The 16,743-nt window shown below is 40.4% G+C and overlaps 1 protein-coding gene across 3 annotated transcripts; it reads left to right on the forward strand.

Annotated features, from left to right (window-relative positions):
• The first annotated feature begins 1,354 nt into the window (after positions 1 to 1,354).
• On the forward strand, positions 1,355 to 16,222 carry LOC119739475 (protein sidekick-1-like). 3 transcript variants are annotated; one of them, XM_038214448.1, is made up of 17 exons: positions 1,355 to 1,956; positions 3,892 to 3,966; positions 5,659 to 5,754; positions 6,320 to 6,589; positions 6,979 to 7,093; positions 7,332 to 7,483; positions 7,704 to 7,885; positions 8,136 to 8,286; positions 9,331 to 9,422; positions 10,369 to 10,489; positions 10,577 to 10,678; positions 11,308 to 11,443; positions 11,700 to 11,854; positions 12,005 to 12,178; positions 13,034 to 13,183; positions 13,562 to 13,692; positions 14,368 to 16,222. In XM_038214448.1, the coding sequence occupies exons 3-17, from the start codon at positions 5,694 to 5,696 to the stop codon at positions 14,749 to 14,751; spliced, it is 2,376 nt and encodes a 791-aa protein (XP_038070376.1). In that variant the 5' UTR covers positions 1,355 to 1,956; positions 3,892 to 3,966; positions 5,659 to 5,693; the 3' UTR covers positions 14,752 to 16,222. The 3 variants fall into 3 exon arrangements, with proteins under 3 accessions (XP_038070376.1, XP_038070375.1, XP_038070377.1); XM_038214447.1 differs by lacking the exon at positions 3,892 to 3,966 and having other exon boundaries at positions 1,357 to 1,956; XM_038214449.1 differs by lacking the exons at positions 1,355 to 1,956; positions 3,892 to 3,966 and adding an exon at positions 5,366 to 5,421.
• Positions 16,223 to 16,743: the final 521 nt, after the last annotated feature.

Genomic DNA, 16,743 nt, shown 5'->3' on the forward strand with positions numbered 1-16,743 from the left:
ATTTGAACTTTTATTTCACTACAAAATTGATGGGAAATGTATTTCTCTCTTCCAAACCACCCCTTCACAAAAATGTTTTAACCCCACTCTGTAGCGCTGGCTCTTTGTAACGCTAAAGGCACACCAGCATGCCTTTGCACACAAATACCGTGTCTTGGAACAAGACTGATCCTAACTGTTCAATAGTATTTCCCATTCCCCATGGGCAGATAGTACTTTTTGAGACCCGGCATGAATGGGAGTAATAACGAATGTCATGTAATGTGAGTTCCACCAATCAAATGACAAGGATATATGTCGGTTATACATGTATAATGTCTTTCACTGGTTTTCTTTTAGTAAACATTAGTTTGCTAGCATCTTTGATTCCCTGGCAATTAAACTATCATTTATTAGGCCGAGTTGATGAAGAAAAAAAAAAAATTCATCTCATCCAGCCTTTTAAAAAAATGGAAGTGTTTTTTTTCTTTTTTTTTCAACTTTCTCAAGATGGCAGATGGATTTTTCCATTTTCTCGACCTGTTGCTGATACAAAATTGTGTCCAAAGGTGCTGTAACCCTTTCCACATAGCACACATTTGTTGGAAACAAATACAATAGATGTATGTGCAAAATATATCGCAAATGTATCATGAATAAAAAACAAGAGAAAAGGAAACAGCCGGAAAATAGAAAGCAGGTGGGGACAAGAAGCTGTTCAGGCTAGTCAGGTGCGGATACAGGTGTGGATACAGGGCTGTAATAAAGTGTAATCGTCGAATTTGAACAGCCCCCCCCCCCCCCCCCCCCCCCCCACCTATTGATTTTACGGAGCCAAGTGTCCGGACAAAAAAAACTGACCACATTTTTAGCATTGATTTGCTGATGAAAAACCTCTACTAGCAAAAATTCCTGGAAAGCCCCTGCTTGTTCATGAAATTTTCATCAGCGTGGACTAGGCGCGTGTAAAGACATTTTGTGCGTTTTATTTCTTGAGTATAGTGCCTGATCAGGCATTATACTCAAGACGTTTGGACTGGATACAGCACCCTCTCAAAGACTCACAGTCGAACTCAAAATCTGAATCAAGGGCAACTAAAAGCGTTACTTTAATTGTTTAATTGCATACTTAATGGTTGAATTGCTTATGAGTTAATTGTTAATTCAAAACCCAGAAAAGTGCAAAGTTTCTTGTCTTATTTTATATTTCGGACATAGGTGTTATAAAAACACATAATGGACTGGACCGGCCTCGGAAAATAGGACCCTCTTCTGGTCACCTATGGCGCATAGATATGTGCACTAGTGACCTCATTGCCAGTATATTTGTATGGGTACGGGTCTTCCCTAGCCTTGCCCACGACTCGTGTGGCGAAGGTATGGTCCGTACGGCGCAGAAACACCGTCGCCATTATGTGGAGCCATGGAGGAATATTCCTCCATGGTGGAGCTAAACTAAACTTCACTCACCGAACATCGTAGAAGAGCTACATTCTTCAAGCAACAAGTAAATCAAATCAAAAAGACGTACACTCACTAGTTGCTTTGGAAATGACCACTATGAGTATGAACATACCTGGTTTTAGGAGGTGCAAGTGACAAACAACTGGAAAACATAACCACGAAGTTTTACCAACATCTCTCTGCAACAATCTGCATTGCCAATGCACGCCGCGTGCTGACAAAACTTGAAAGGGGTTTTCCGGCGCGCTATTTTTAGACACGTCAAAACTTGGCACGTGTTTGTTTTATCTTGATTGATGGTGCGCGCGGGCCACGCGCAGCTCCTTTATTAACTGAGAGTTTATGGCCGCTGTTTCCAGGGTTGAAGATGATGAAGACTTCGATCTGGTGCGTTGGACCATCATAGAGCAAGGTGGACCATTTCTGCCTCCGTGGTTGGACCATGAACGTCCTCATCCAAACATGACGTCGTCCACAAGCAACAAGTATGAAGCGAAGAGAAAGTTTTTATAGGTAAGGCGGCCAATACTGGCGGCGTTTATACACGCACGTTGTAGTAAAACCATAGAGTAAGGAACTAACACTGTGTCATGACACTACAGTAGTATTAGTAGTAACAGGACATTATTTTGCACCCATGGATCATGGAGCTATTTTTACAGGAATACAAGCACACCAAACCCCGTGCATGGTTCTTACTACTTTTAAGGTTCTTATTCCTCCACGGCACAAGGGATCTTAATATCGCGGTCGTAAATCTGTCGGTCAGTGGGCCGGGCCGCAGCGGGAGGCCTCCATGCCTTTGCTGGTCAGCCAGGGTCGCTAATTGGTCTGTATCCTGTGTGGGCTTGGCGGACTGTTCAAACTCCATGAGGAAAGATATCGTCCATGCCTCAGCTTAACTGATCTTTGGGTGGGGAATGGTATTAAATTTTACAACAGGAGCTGCGGTGTTCTTAAGTGGTGCCTTTTTGGCAATTTCTGTGTTACTGCTTTGGGCCTCTTGTCTTTTTTTCCTAATTTCCCTTAAGTAATAATTATAACCCCCTCAATTTTTTTGGGGGGGGGGGGGGGGGGTGGGGGGGGGGGTGGTACGGGTGGGGGTGGCCTGAAGGGGGTCGACCCCAATCCCTCATCACACCCATGTTTGAATCAATATTATGCATTTCGGGCGCGGATCCAGAGGGGGGATTTTGGGTGTGAAACCACCCCCCCCCCCCAGCTCTGTAAAAAAAAAATTATCATACAAATTCCTAAAAAATAAGTCAAACCTCATACATTTTCATAATTTTTTGCTGATGAAACCCCCCCCCCCCTGCGAAAATTCCTGGATCCGCCCCTGCATATTGCTCAACACAAATAAAGAAATGTAATTCATTTTATCAATAGCGCTCGCTAGTCTCATGGGGGCTAGATATGCAACTTTTTAATGTTTACGTCTTAATGATGGACATAGATATGGCCTATAACCACTTGTTTTGGTTTACATGTACATGCATGTACCTTGTAGCTCCGGCTCTGTACCCATCTAAAGTTTTGGGTCTGTGTTTTGTACCTTGTATTGTAGCTTCGGCTCTGTACCCAGCTAAGTCTTGGGTCTGTGCACTCTGTGGTGCCAGTGGTTGTATTTTGATCACTCAGTAGTGTTCAAAATCATGGAAGTGTGTACGCCCCATGTGTGACCGGTTTGCCCAATCATCATGGAATAATTGGAAATGAAATGAATTAAAAAAGTTTCACATGACTGTGGCATAAATTCATACCTGTGAGTAATCCCTGTGTTTTTGTCATTGAGTCTGAGTATAATACAAGTATATAAACCATGTTCAATTTCTTAGTATGTGACAAAAAATAGTCAATTCTGTATAAAACTGCAGTTATTTTCTTTTGCAGTGAATGGTGCTATTGTTTGGATTCACTTTTGATGTGATTTCTTTTGTTGAGTAAACTTTAAAACACTATTATCTTCTATAATTTCAAGTGGTTTGTCTTCTTGGAGCAATCATGTATGATACACGTTGATAAAGTTTGATAGTCTGCTGGTGGCGTGTGCCTCACGCGACATGACTCAAACCATTAAGTGGCACGCGATAGTCTGAGACTGAAACTGTAACAACACACAACTCACGCAGAGTCCATCACCGCAAGCCAAGCCACATCCCAACCCTTGGAACAGAATGAACTTTTGGCAGAGTGCCAACAAAAAATTGTATAAACAAAACCATGCGGTATTTCTTAAAGTTTGCGGGAGAGATGCCTGGTTTGGAGAGATAAGAAAGTTTGATTGAATTGATGTGAAAAACTGATGACCTTTGATTGGTGATAAATGTATCAGAGCAGATGGAGGGTTGAAAAATGAGGTGTAGGTGGGTGGCATGGAGGATGTCGTTGGATGACTGTTTACCTTTTTGAGATCTGGATTTCATTTTGTTTTCATTTTTGCCCCAGGAAATAGGAAACAGACGTTTTTTGGGGTTAAATCAACCAGTTCAAGTTCAGCCATTGGTGAACCCTCTTATTCTGGTCAGTAAGATGTCAAAAGTGCTTTGAAAGGTATAGGCCTACATGTAACCTTTTCCCATTGTTGTTGTGTGACTGTCAAGGGTACATTTTATGTTAAATTTAGAGTATTTTTCATTTTGCAGATCTATTGTGTGTTTTATGGGACGTTACGTTCAAAGAAAGTATGTTCGTTTGAAAAATAAAGTATGAAACTCTCAGTGGTAATTTAATGAATAAAATGAAGAACACTATCTCTTACCTGAGTAAGTTAAGTGCAGCAAGCCTTCTGGTCAATATGGTGAAGTTTCATCATCAGCCCCTTTGCGTGTGGGCAAGCAGGTGTGAAACAACTTATTATCAAAACCATTGTTCTCTTCTTTTTTTTCAGTCTTTTCAATACTTTCAGTTACATTGTATCAAGAAATCAGTGCACATTTTATGGCCTGTGGAACAGGTTGTTTATCCATTTTCAATTCTGAAATTATGGCAAATAGAAATTTAAGTGCATTATACCTCGAAGAAAGTGAAACTGTAAATTTGATTGAGTTTATGAATGCGTCACTATATAATCAACAACCTCAAAAGCATTGTTGACCTGAAAGTGAAATAGTGTGCTGCTTTTTAAGCTGCTTGCAAGAATGAGGAGAACTTTGACAAATCACTGAAGGAGATTTTATTACCCCGATGTTTAGTTTCAAGATAAACCTTACTGTGTACATGCATGGAGCTACATGTAACTCAACAACTGTGGTGTTTTTTTTGGCACGCCCTCCTATCAATAAGCCCCATGTACTACCCCCACACATCTTCAGACCAAGCGCACTGGGGGGGGGGGGGGGGGCAGACAAAAATGTCCTCTTCAGAAGCCAAGTTTCCACAAATATTAAACTGTTCAGTCTTTCTTTCAGCCCATTGATGTCTCAAACAAAGGTGTTCTTATATCCCCAGGGTAGCCTATAACAAAGTATCTTCCTGTTGTTTTTTTTCTAAAAACAATTTTTTTTCAAGGAAATCATCAGCAGGACAGGAACAGGATGAGGCCATAAAAGAAAACACCATAATGTATATTATTTTAAGACTGTTCATTCTAGTGGGTGAAAGTACTGTGATTTAAGCTTATATCCGGAGTTCTCACACAGAGCTTTAATACTCTTAAATTGAATGTGTGTTTTCCGAGGTTTTTGCAAACATAAGAAGTTTGATTTTGAGTTCTTTTTAAATCTTCTGTTACATTATCCAGGTGCTGCAAAAACAATCTGGGTCTCTGGTGTGGCTAGCAACAGTTTTGTGACCTCAAAATATTCCACTTCCTTCTTTCGTCAAAAGTGAAAGGAAGGTTGCTTTATGTGCACAATGGAAGTGCGGGGAAGTTTTGAAATATTATCTCGGGAAAGGAAATCATAATCATTATTTTAAAAGGAAGTTGGTGTATTGATAGTCAGTTTGCTGGTGACTGGGGATCGAGTTAAAGTACTGGTGAGTCAGGCTGACAAAAAAAATAAAGAGCAGTGTTTTGTTTATTTATTTTGGAGACATCAGATGTGCTGGCAGTGTTTTTGCTTGTAACTAGTCCAAAGTTCTGTTTATATACTACATGTAGTTTGAAAGACTTACTGTTCCAACTTGTATGTTTTTAACATCTTTTGGGGCTCGTGATTAGGGGTTATATAGGAACAAAAATAAAAATGCAAGAAACCTGTTTTCGTTTTGCAGGATTGTGACAACAAATCAGCATTTCTGTGGACAACATGGCTGGTACTAACTGTGTCCTGTTGACGTTGGTTGTTTTCTTGATAGGCTATCTTGAAGGTAAGTGTCAACAAGGGTGGATCCAGGTGGGGGGGGGGGGGCATCGCAAAAAAGCAGCTATTGCGTACACCACCCACAAAACTCAACAAAAGCAATACATTTGCACCCCCTTTGCTTTTCATGTTAAATTTTGGGCGGAAATTGTTTGGACCCACCTTTTTTGCAACAAAAAACAAATGTTGGCCCCCCTGCCAAAAAAAAGGTTTTGGAACAGGCCATGAGAATCTCAAGTTTATACTGCTTGATTGCCAGATGAATAATCAGTTTGTTTGTTAATCGGTTAGCTGCTTGATTGTTTGTTTGTCAGGATGGCTGTCCAGTTCTTTGTCCTGACAGTTGACCAGTTGGGTGACCATTTGTCAAATTACATGTAATTGCCAGTTGATTGTCAACTGATTGGGTAGTTGACCAGTTGATGGGCCAGCTCATTGTTTGATCATTTTGCAGATATTTTGGTTGGCTGATTTCCAAAATAACATTGTTTGGGACAGTTTCCTTTAAAGTTACATCTGAATCATCTTAACTGGGATATTATGCTTCAATACAAATTGTCCTTTTTAAACAGGTTGTTTGTTACCAGTTGATCCCATCATTGAAGTTGGTTCAGACCTGGTCCTGAATTGTACCATTGATGACTCGTCCAATGACGGTCGTACATCTCAAGATGTCATCTGGGAACACAATCGCGACAAGTTGCCACCAGACAGGTACACCAGTCTCAGTGACACAGTGTCTCAATTGACACTGACAAATGTCACCTTCAGTGACTGGGGGATGTACTACTGTCACTTAGGGCGGCGCAAACGCTGTGATGCCTCGGAGGTGTCAGTTGGAAGTAAGTCACCTAACCACTTTCTCTAACTTTCTAAATAATTTGCTTTTTCAAATATTTACATAGGCCTAAATCTTCCATTAATGAGGAAAAATTACTTAAAATGCACTTTGATGTATTCCGACAATTGGTCATGCCCCTCTCTGGAATCTTGACAAGAATTTGCCGCTGTACATTGTACTGTTATGTTATTTTTGGCAATGAAACCAAGGATTCCTTGGCAGGAAAACTCGGATGATTTTCACGGGGAAAACCCATAGACTACCCTAAGCTGACAGAAAGGTGACATGATAATCTCATAAGGTCACATGATATATTCTCCGGGTTAGAAGATGGTTTGGAGTGTTTAATTGGTTTAAAAATGTTTTGTTTTGATTGTTATTTTGCCCAAGGGAAGCCCGAGCCACCTATTCTAACCTGCGTCATACCGTCTCCTGATGCATATCGGTGTAGCTGGGAAGACGGGACGTACACACAGATTCAAACCCAGCACAATTTTATGTTCAAGTAAGTCACATACCAGATAGAAGTTAAATCTGTGATGCCTTTTATAGAAAATGCATGAACTATAATGTGCTTACATTGTTAATGAATATCAGAAAAATATCATCAGCATATTCCCATGTACTGCTACTGTCAGAGACCAATTGAGAGACAAGAGATTCAAACTGCTAGATTAGGTTTACTATATAGGATGAAGTTTTGAGGCCTGGGTTTATCAGCCATTTTGGTGGTTTCATTTCAGACTTGGTGGTAGCTGGGAAGACTGTCCATCACCAGGGCGCAACACTTGTAATCTACAACTTGGCGCTGGCCTCATTCAACACGTTCGAGTCACCTCAACCAACCGTCTGGGGAACGCTACAACCGAGAAAGTCTTCCATACTTACAACGATGGTATAAAAAAAGCTAGAGTTTTAGTTTCGCATTTAGATTTTGAAAAAGAATGTAGATAGGACACATCTAGGCCTGCACAATCAATTTTGTCATCGTGCTTTGTGTTCTTAGGCAGGGCACTTTACCCATATATTGTCGCTCTGCACAACTAGATTGGTGCATTTGACTGAGAATTTCATGGTTACGTTGAGTATCTCTTCTTTTTTACTTTTTTTTTTAGTCGTTGTAAATAGTCCAAGCAATGTTGCAGTCACTAAGATGGAGACTGAGACATCGCTGAGAGTAACATGGTCTGTTCCTGATGAGTGGCCGTCGACAAGAGAAGGATCTCTGACTTACAAACTGAGGTACAAGAAGGAGGAATGTGTGATGGCTAATCACACATGCTGCTGTTGGTTAGAGGTAAAACTCAGATAATTCTCTTAAGAAGTGGGGGAAAGTAATGCATTGATCATCAGAGTAACTGTGGTAACAGTTCTGAAAAAAATGTCCTGATGACAGTTATTATTCACAATGCTGTCGCTGCAATAGGAATTTTCGCAACCCATATGAAATTTTACTCCTGATGATTCACAAAATTGTAAGTGTGCATCCAATTTAATCAAGAGAATGGTGGTATTAACACATAATGCATTCTTCAAACCATCAACAGACTCAAGATGTGAGGTCTAAATCCTTTACATTGAGGGAACTAGACCTATATACTTTCTACGATGTTCAAGTCGCAGCCAGATTTGACCAATCAAGGGAAGAGAATTGGAGTGAGTGGACTGAGGTTGAAACCACAATCACACGTGAGACAAGTGAGTACCAAAGTCAAGCAAAGAGCAACATTGAGGACTTTTTGTCAACAGATTGCTGTTTTAATGTGACATAACTTAATGATAACTATATATACAACATTTGCAAACATCAAAAACCAAAACTACCATAGTTTGAAATAACTTACTTGACCATAAGTGTATGATAACAATAGTTTCAAGCATCCTGTGAAATCATGGCACCCTAGTGTGCTGGCATTTCCAAGAACAGTGGAATATTTGGTATCAATTTCCAATTATGGTGGGCTGACCATCCTTGGGAAGAAAACTAACGTTTTTAAAATACTGCCCCCTTAACATACCACATTTAGTTTGTTCACCTGGGAATGGCCTGGTACAGCCCTAGCTAGTATGGTTCCTTGACCTGAACATTCCCTGATGTCTATAAATTGCCCCCTTTTGTCTGAAGTAAGGCCAGGAAACCAGGCTACAAGTACAGCATTTGTGATGCAATCAAGCTACATGAGTCATTTGTCGACCCTGGTCAAAAACATTTTTATTACAGATTTGAAAAGAGCACAATCTCAGCATTACTGCTGTGAAAACCACATGCTGATACCATATTTAGTTCAAAAATTATGGAAGTTGGAACGCCAAGAAATGTGATGAAGTGATGTGATGAAGTGGCCCTATTTTGGCCTGAATCTCCAAATGAAAATTCCCGACAAACGACTCATTTAGCTTGATCGCATCACATTTTATCACAAACTTTTTAACAGGTCAGCTATTGTATATTGTATGCAAGTTTGCTATAAAATACTCTAACTCCCAAACCTGTCCATTTCTGAAAATTACAGCAAAAGTAAATGTTACCTTAAAGCATGCTCACTTTATATTGGTAGTGTTCAAATATCTTCAAAATGTGTGGCTCAATTGCTCTACATTATGATACATTCGGCTTTTGTAACCTCGTTAGGCTGATGTGGACCACTAGACCAGACACTATGGCCTAATGAGAAGGTTGACTCCTCCTTTGTAGTCTTCCCTAATAAAGCTTTGCTTTTCATCTTTGTGTAATCAATCCAGCACCTCTAGAAGTTGTACAAGGCCTCGAAATTAATGAAACCCCAAACAAAGCTGACCCAGTCTACAAGAGGAATGTCCGTATATTTTGGACGGTAAGTCAATCGCCATGCTTGATGATGAGATGCCTTGATATCGTAACTTGCACTTACATTGAGCAGTCATTTAATGAAGGTTTTATACTTTTCAAATGTCAATCAATAAGTGACTTGGGATTTGCTCTTTTATCTTGGTAACAATCAAGACAACCTTGTAGGCTCTGTGAAGTAAAAACATGTGACAGTCAGTCTTGCAAAGAGCAGTGACGTAGTCAAGTCCATCACAAGTCCTTTCACAAGTCCGGTCGCTAGAAAGGGGTGACTAATGACACAGGAATGTTTCTGTAACAGTTCATTTGATGAATAGCTAGTGACTTGACTTGAGACTGAAGGACTTGTGAAGGACTTGTGATGAACTTGTGATGGACTTGTGATGGACTTGTGATTTATTTATTTATTTATTCCATTTCTTTACCCAGGGTATGCCCAAACAGTTTAAAACTGGTTTCTATTGGGGCCCTGCATACAATAAATAATGACTACAAACATGTATAATTATACAATACATTACAAATACAATAAAATTCAATACAGTGAGATAAAACATTATTTGAATAATGCATAGGTGTTAAGCAAATATTATAAATACAATATATTTTAAAACTATTATAACTACATGTGCAGTATGAATGCTTTACTATAAAGTTGATTCAGTGAACACGAAAAATTTGGATCTATCTTGTAACATCAAGAAAAGAAAAAAAAATTATTGCTGTATCTATATTCGCTGATTACGGGAGGGGCGAAAACCCCGCGAAAACCCTTTTGGGAGAAAACACGGGGAAATTCCCATCCGGCTCCTTACAAGTGATGGACTTGTGATTAACTTGACTACAACAATGTCAACAAGTCATGTCTTCTGAATGATGTCACAGGCACAGTATCATATATACTTCTTCCAGAAATACATCCTCTTCATTTTGGTTATATTTTCTGTTTTCAGAAATTGCCAGAAGAAGGCCAACATGGGCGCCTCTTGGGCTATAGGGTAGTCATCCAGGCAGATGATACAGAAGAATTACGACGAGAACATAACACCAGCCGAAGCTTCTTTACGATTACTGGTGAGTGTTTTTCTTCTTGTGTTAAGCCTTGCAGTCTGAGAGGTAGGACTTGACAATTTCTTTCATGCATGACAATAACTTTTGCAGGTCCCCTTGACAAGTTCAGAGGCTATCTTGTCAAAGTTGCTGCCCGTAACAGCGCCGGCATTGGCCCTTGGTCGTCAATTTTGATTGAAGATCAAACAAGAGGTAGGTCTTTCACACCAAATTTTAAAAATCCTTCCCTTCAAACTTATGTGATGTGGCATGTCCTTGGGCAAGGCACTTTATCACACTTTACCGTCTTCTTACTCTTGTCAACACATGCTTGATGCAGTAGGTGGTTGTAAATTAAAATTCCTTACTTTGAGGTCTTTTAAACTTCTATGGAACAGTAAATGACCTGCTTTAAATTAAACTTGTTACATATTTCCCCCAAATAAAGCTAGACAATAGAGAAAACAATATTTGAACTAATTGCTGAGTCTCTGGGAATAATAAATAGATGCAGCATTTTTATGTTGTAAACTCTATTTGTGATGTGATCAAGCTACATGAGTCGTTTATCGAGAATTTTCATTTGGAGATACAGGCCAAAATAGGGCCACTTCATCACATCACTTCATCACATCTCTTGGTGTTCCAACTTCCATAATTTTTGAACTAAAGATGGTATCATCAGCATGAGGTGTTCACATCAGTAATGCTGAGATTGTGCTCTTTTCAAATCTGTAATAAGTTTGTTTTTGACCGGAGTCAACAAACGGCTGATTTAGCTTGATCGCATCACATTTGTTTTGTAGGCATATGAGGTAACAGTGATGAAATATTTTTTTTAGCACCGGGCGCTCCTGATGAGGTCAGAGCTGTTGCCTTGACAACGACCTCCATCTTTGTTGAGTGGGAGGAGCCAAGTCAACCTAATGGCTACATAGAGAACTACACTGTGCAATGGGGGAGGAGTAATGGTGAAATGTATGTACATTCCTGAAACTTGGACTTGGTATTAAATATTCTAGTCACTTTTAAGAAAGTCATGCGAGAATTTTTTTTTTCGCTGAGGCTTGCATTGTGTAAAGATGAACATGAGCATTGCGATGCGATTGGAGAAACAGGAAGCCTGGATAAAGCTTTGGAGAAAACACCAAGATATGTTTATTTTCTTAAAGATATTTTGAGGAAACAACCAGACTTTGTGTTTTAGCTCACAACTGATTTCTTCATTTTGCAGAAAATATTACACCACCTCAGATTCAAGCCAGCTTTCTTATGTCATCAATGATCTGGTGACCTATGTTCTTTATGAGGTCGGCATTAAGGTCGTGAACTCTCGCGGAGAGAGTGAAGTCACATCTGTAAGGGGCGGGGCACGCACATTGGAGGGAGGTACGTCTAGGAAATATCCCTCTGTTTCAATGCTATATTGAAATTTTAAATAGTTTCGCAGGACTATTATTTAAAAAATACCAAATGAACAGATGATACAGTTTGTGACCGTCTGCATTTAGTAACAGCCTATTTGACATCGGTTAACAGTTCCAGATGCGCCACCTACCAGCGTTGAAGTCAAGCCTGTCAAGAACTATCCTGATAGATTGATGTTGTCATGGCAACGGCCGCCTGCTGAAAACATCAATGGTGTCCTTCGTGGATATGGGATCTCATTCTGCAAGAGGAGCCTTGATAATGAGAAAACAAAGTACTGTTCAGGTAGGAGAGCTGTGTACATCCCTTTTGGTTAGTGAAGTCCGAGGCTGCAGACACACATATGGCCTGTGGAAGCAGCGCTGAAGCCACGTCCTATTGGTTGTTGCCAATTAATGGCAGACTTTTGAGACTCGATCTTGGTGGCAGCAAGCACACTGTTTTTTTTCAGTTTGTGCCATGCATAAGACGATGCGCTTATGTTCAACCCTTCTCTCCCAGTCAGAGAGAAGGGAAATTACTCACAACTCTCCTAGGTGTTTGAGACACACATCAGATTAAAGCTTATAATTATCATCTTTCACTCTTAGTTTTTGTGGGGTTATCCCATGACATTTGGGAGAAACGTCCATCCAAAAAAAAGTCACCCCTAAAAGTAGTCCTGTGGCCAAAAGCTTTTTTGAAAAATGATACTTGCGTTCTCCTGCAAAATAAGGCAATTAAAGAGCTCAATGTCATCTGAATTTAACAGAAATATAAGCTCGCATCCTGTGCATGGCTTCCGGCACCCTTCTATTTTTTTTAACAAACCTTCAAGTCTGGCCCTCAAAATGCTCTAATACAGGAGAATTTGAGGGCATTCCAATTGTGATTTGGCCGGCATTGGCAATTTGCCTATTAACTGGCCTGCACACCCCAAATCTTCTCCAAAAGCTGCTAAACAATAATTTATGGCAAACAACTTTGTGTGCTAAGCACAAACCTGTCAACAGCAACATTAACTACTGATGTTGTGGCTGGCAGCCTCGGTGTGTTTGCAACAAATATGCAAATTTCTTGCAGCTTGGTGACATAATTGGCTAATATTCTTTAAAAATGTGATTTAAATTTTCTTCATTCTTAATTCTTTGTGTATGGTAGATAACCTTCTGCAGTGGAACCTGAGCCGACCAGATGCAGTTACTGAAACTCTGACTGATCTGGGGCCATCGACATCTTATCTCATTTGGATAGCAGCTTACACTGCGGTAGGCGTGGGACCAGACTCGGAGCCTGTTGAAGGAAAGACGAGTGAGTCAGCGTACATCCAAATTATGGCTAGGGCTTACAATTACACATGTTCCTATGGAAGTGGCTCAGTGCAGCCATCTTCCATAGACTTGTTACTTCTAGCCTTAGCTGAGGAATTTGTACATGATCTTAGGTGCAAGAGGCTGTAAACCCATAGCTTACTTGATGGGTTTGTTGTCCCCAGTGGCAGGAAATTTCAAGGAACTGATTTCCTCCATTAAACTTGTTCAATTTCCTTCTTTCGTTATAGCAATGAAAAATGTATTTTGAAAATCAAATTTAAATTCTGCCTTTCTTTTGCCGAGTGTTACACCACATTATGGGAAGAACTCAGAACCCTAGGAATTGAAGTTTTGTCAATGTTTTGTTTCATTCCAGCTCATGGCATTCTCTTGTTTGCTATTGTCATTCCAATCGCTATCGTACTTGGTCTTTGCATCTTTGGCCTCTGTGTGTGGCAGTATCGTCACATCTTTGCTGAGGCCTCAGAAGACCTGTCGAAGCAAAAGGCAAGTGAGATTAATTGAGATACTTGTAAACTTCATTTCAAACTTGAGTTCAATTTTTGCTGAATCCATAGGGCCAGTCTGTTGTGACAATAAGTCACTGACTGACTGACGAAGTGACTGACTGACTCCCCGACTCCCTGGCTCCCCCAAGACTGCCCGACGGACTGACTAACTCCCCAACTGACTGACTCCCCGACTGACCGACTCCCCGACTGACTCCCCCCCCCCGACTCCCCGCCCGACTGACTGACTCCCCGATACATGACATTCTGCTCGACTGACTGACTGACGCGGCCTCCCCACATACTGAATTTCTGAATCACCGACTGAGTTAATGAGTCACTGACTAACTGACAACCTGACTGACTGACTCCCCAACTGACCCGCCGACTCCCCCCCCCCCAACTCCCCCCCCCAACTCCCCCCCCAACTCCCCGACCCCCCCCCCAACTCCCCAACTCCCCCCCCCCAACTCCCCAACTCCCCAACTCTCTGATGATCGAGTCTTACTGACTGACTGATTGACTGACTCCCCGATTGGCAGGCTTCGTATAGATAATCATTATCGGCAGAATTTACGGTCCAGATCGATGCAGTAGGCCTTGATTCGTTTTGAATAAATATACAAAGATTTAAGCTTTGAGTTATTTTTTTCGCTTCATTTTCCATACACAGTCCTGTAAGAGTAGCGAGAAAGTCCAGAAAGTCCATGACCAAGTTGTCTCATCACCAGGAATTGCTGTCATCAGTGGGACATCAGTGGAGCAAGACGGGTCTGAGGTGAGTAAGCTTAAGACTGCATTGCAGTCATCCACCGGTCTAGAACCGATCTTAGTTGCAGTCCATCTAAACCCGAAGACCTCCATGTTTGACCGCTCTGAGAGTGGTGATAGTGGCATCCCGTCGTCCCCAGAAAACGATCCTCTGGATTTCAGCACAATGGAAGTCAAGGGGACAAGCATCGCTGAGGAAGGTGATGACAATGTGTTCTTGGAAGACAGAGATGGAGGGTCGTCTGCAATCCAGAGAGAGATGAGCAGCGGTCATCAGTCATCTTAAGATAGAGCATCTTATCATAACATACTGGTAGGTCCGTTAATAGACCAATCATGAAGCCCTGCCCGTGTTGGGCAGTAACCCTTGCGCCTCTTGGAAGCATGCTGTTCTAGACAGGAAGGTCTTACGCAAGTGCAGGCATTTGTGGATCTTCTCTCGGACACTGTCCCACAATCATAGCTGTGATCGGTCTAAATGTCATCGAGTGCAGCTTAATGGCTCAGTCTAATTTAATCATTTTATGTTCACTCAACAGGGTTATTTTGTGTTATCTTTTTAGTTCTCTGCATGACATCACTTTTGCAAAAAACCCAAAGTTTAGATACTGAAAGTCAATTTAAATTCTGTTATTTATTGAATTCTTATCTGAATTGGGTGGACTACCCAGTGGAATCCAAGTGAAGAGAAGACTATGTGAACAATTACAAATTTAAATATGGGAAGAAAATCCCAGAAGAATATCTGGGGAAACCCACGGAATCAGGCAGGGACTGAAAACCCAGTCTACATATGTGCCCAGGCAGGAAGAGAACCCGGGTCACAGCAGTGGAAGGCGAGGAAATTAAGTACAGCTACACCAACCTGACTCCGTCTTAAGGAAAAGATTAAAATCATGTGTTGCCTTTTATTTGCCTAATTGCAGCTGATGATAATGACATAGACAATGGCACAATGACAGTGACGATATAATGACAGTTACAGCTTTTGTAAAAATCGTACCTCTTTAATAGGAATTTAATAAAAGACTGTGTGCTTTAATATGTTATGTGCTTTAGAATATGATTAACTCCCAATAACAAAACTCTTAAATGTCCATATTTTTATTTTATTTTAAAAATTAAATGTGTTACATATTTTTCATTTAATTATGTGTGCTACTGTCAAGCATGTCAGTATTAAAAGAAGAACCTAATTAATTGTATTAAATCCCTTAAATACATAGCAATAGTGTATATTGTAAAACAGTAGATCATAAAAACAAACATTGCGGCATTATATATTTGTAAGTGTTTTTGGGGAGGTAAATGGGTGGGAATAATTCTGTTGGCATTTTAAAATCCTTTGGGCATTCTTAAATGCTCAAAACTTTTGCCAGTTATTTATACTAAGTGCAAAATGGTTGTCATGTTTGTTTTTGATAATGTCACCTGAACAGCATTTATATGGGGGGGGGGGCCTGAGGCTGGCCAGGGGTGGTCGAAAATGTTACTTTTATTTCACTAAAAAAAAAAAAGACAAGTTTTGGTCTGTCAAATTCTGTACAAACCGTCAATAGAGGGCGCGCTTCAATTTTATGAGAAATTAATTAATTTGATTACAGGCCGGACTGCTAGATACAGCGCGCGCCCGGCGGCGCCGGTGAGAAGTTACTTTTTGTTTTAGAATAGCGCCATCTCTTGATCTGTTATTGTCGGTTCACTGATATTTACCGGCAACAAAATGAACAGTTCGGATAGTAAATTACATGTGGCTACTATAGTACTAGGGACAGGGTTTTTAGTGTAATATTTCGCTGTTTATTCGCTTTGAAAATGTGTAGTACTAGTTTTTAAGCACTTTTATAAGAAAACGTGTGTACATTGAATGGAAATACGTTTTCTTTTCATCTCTGAGATCATCATATGCAGTGAAACTCAGTGAAAGAAAATGAAGCTGTAGGCCTATGTATGATACGCGTATACGGCCAGTGTTTGTAAATATATTTCAGTTAAAATAAAAGCTAATCACCGAGGTCATGTAAATACTGTCGGACACCTTTATAACAAGGTCCTTGGGACTTCACAAATTACCTTATTATAACAGGTGCCTTGAAAACAAAGAAAACAAAGACTTTGGACCTTACATTTTCCTTGTTATAAGCAGTATGTTGTATTGCTTTTAGGCAGTCGGCTTTTGTATATAAACATCGATCCAGCTATAATTGGAAATAGACGAAATTGATTTTTAAAATGTCCCCTGTACCCTGAAAAATCGTGTTAAATCTTCAGTTCAGTT

The sequence above is a fragment of the Patiria miniata genome, unplaced genomic scaffold, assembly GCF_015706575.1.
Source record: "Patiria miniata isolate m_02_andy unplaced genomic scaffold, ASM1570657v1 HiC_scaffold_30, whole genome shotgun sequence".
Lineage (NCBI taxonomy): Eukaryota > Metazoa > Echinodermata > Asteroidea > Valvatida > Asterinidae > Patiria > Patiria miniata.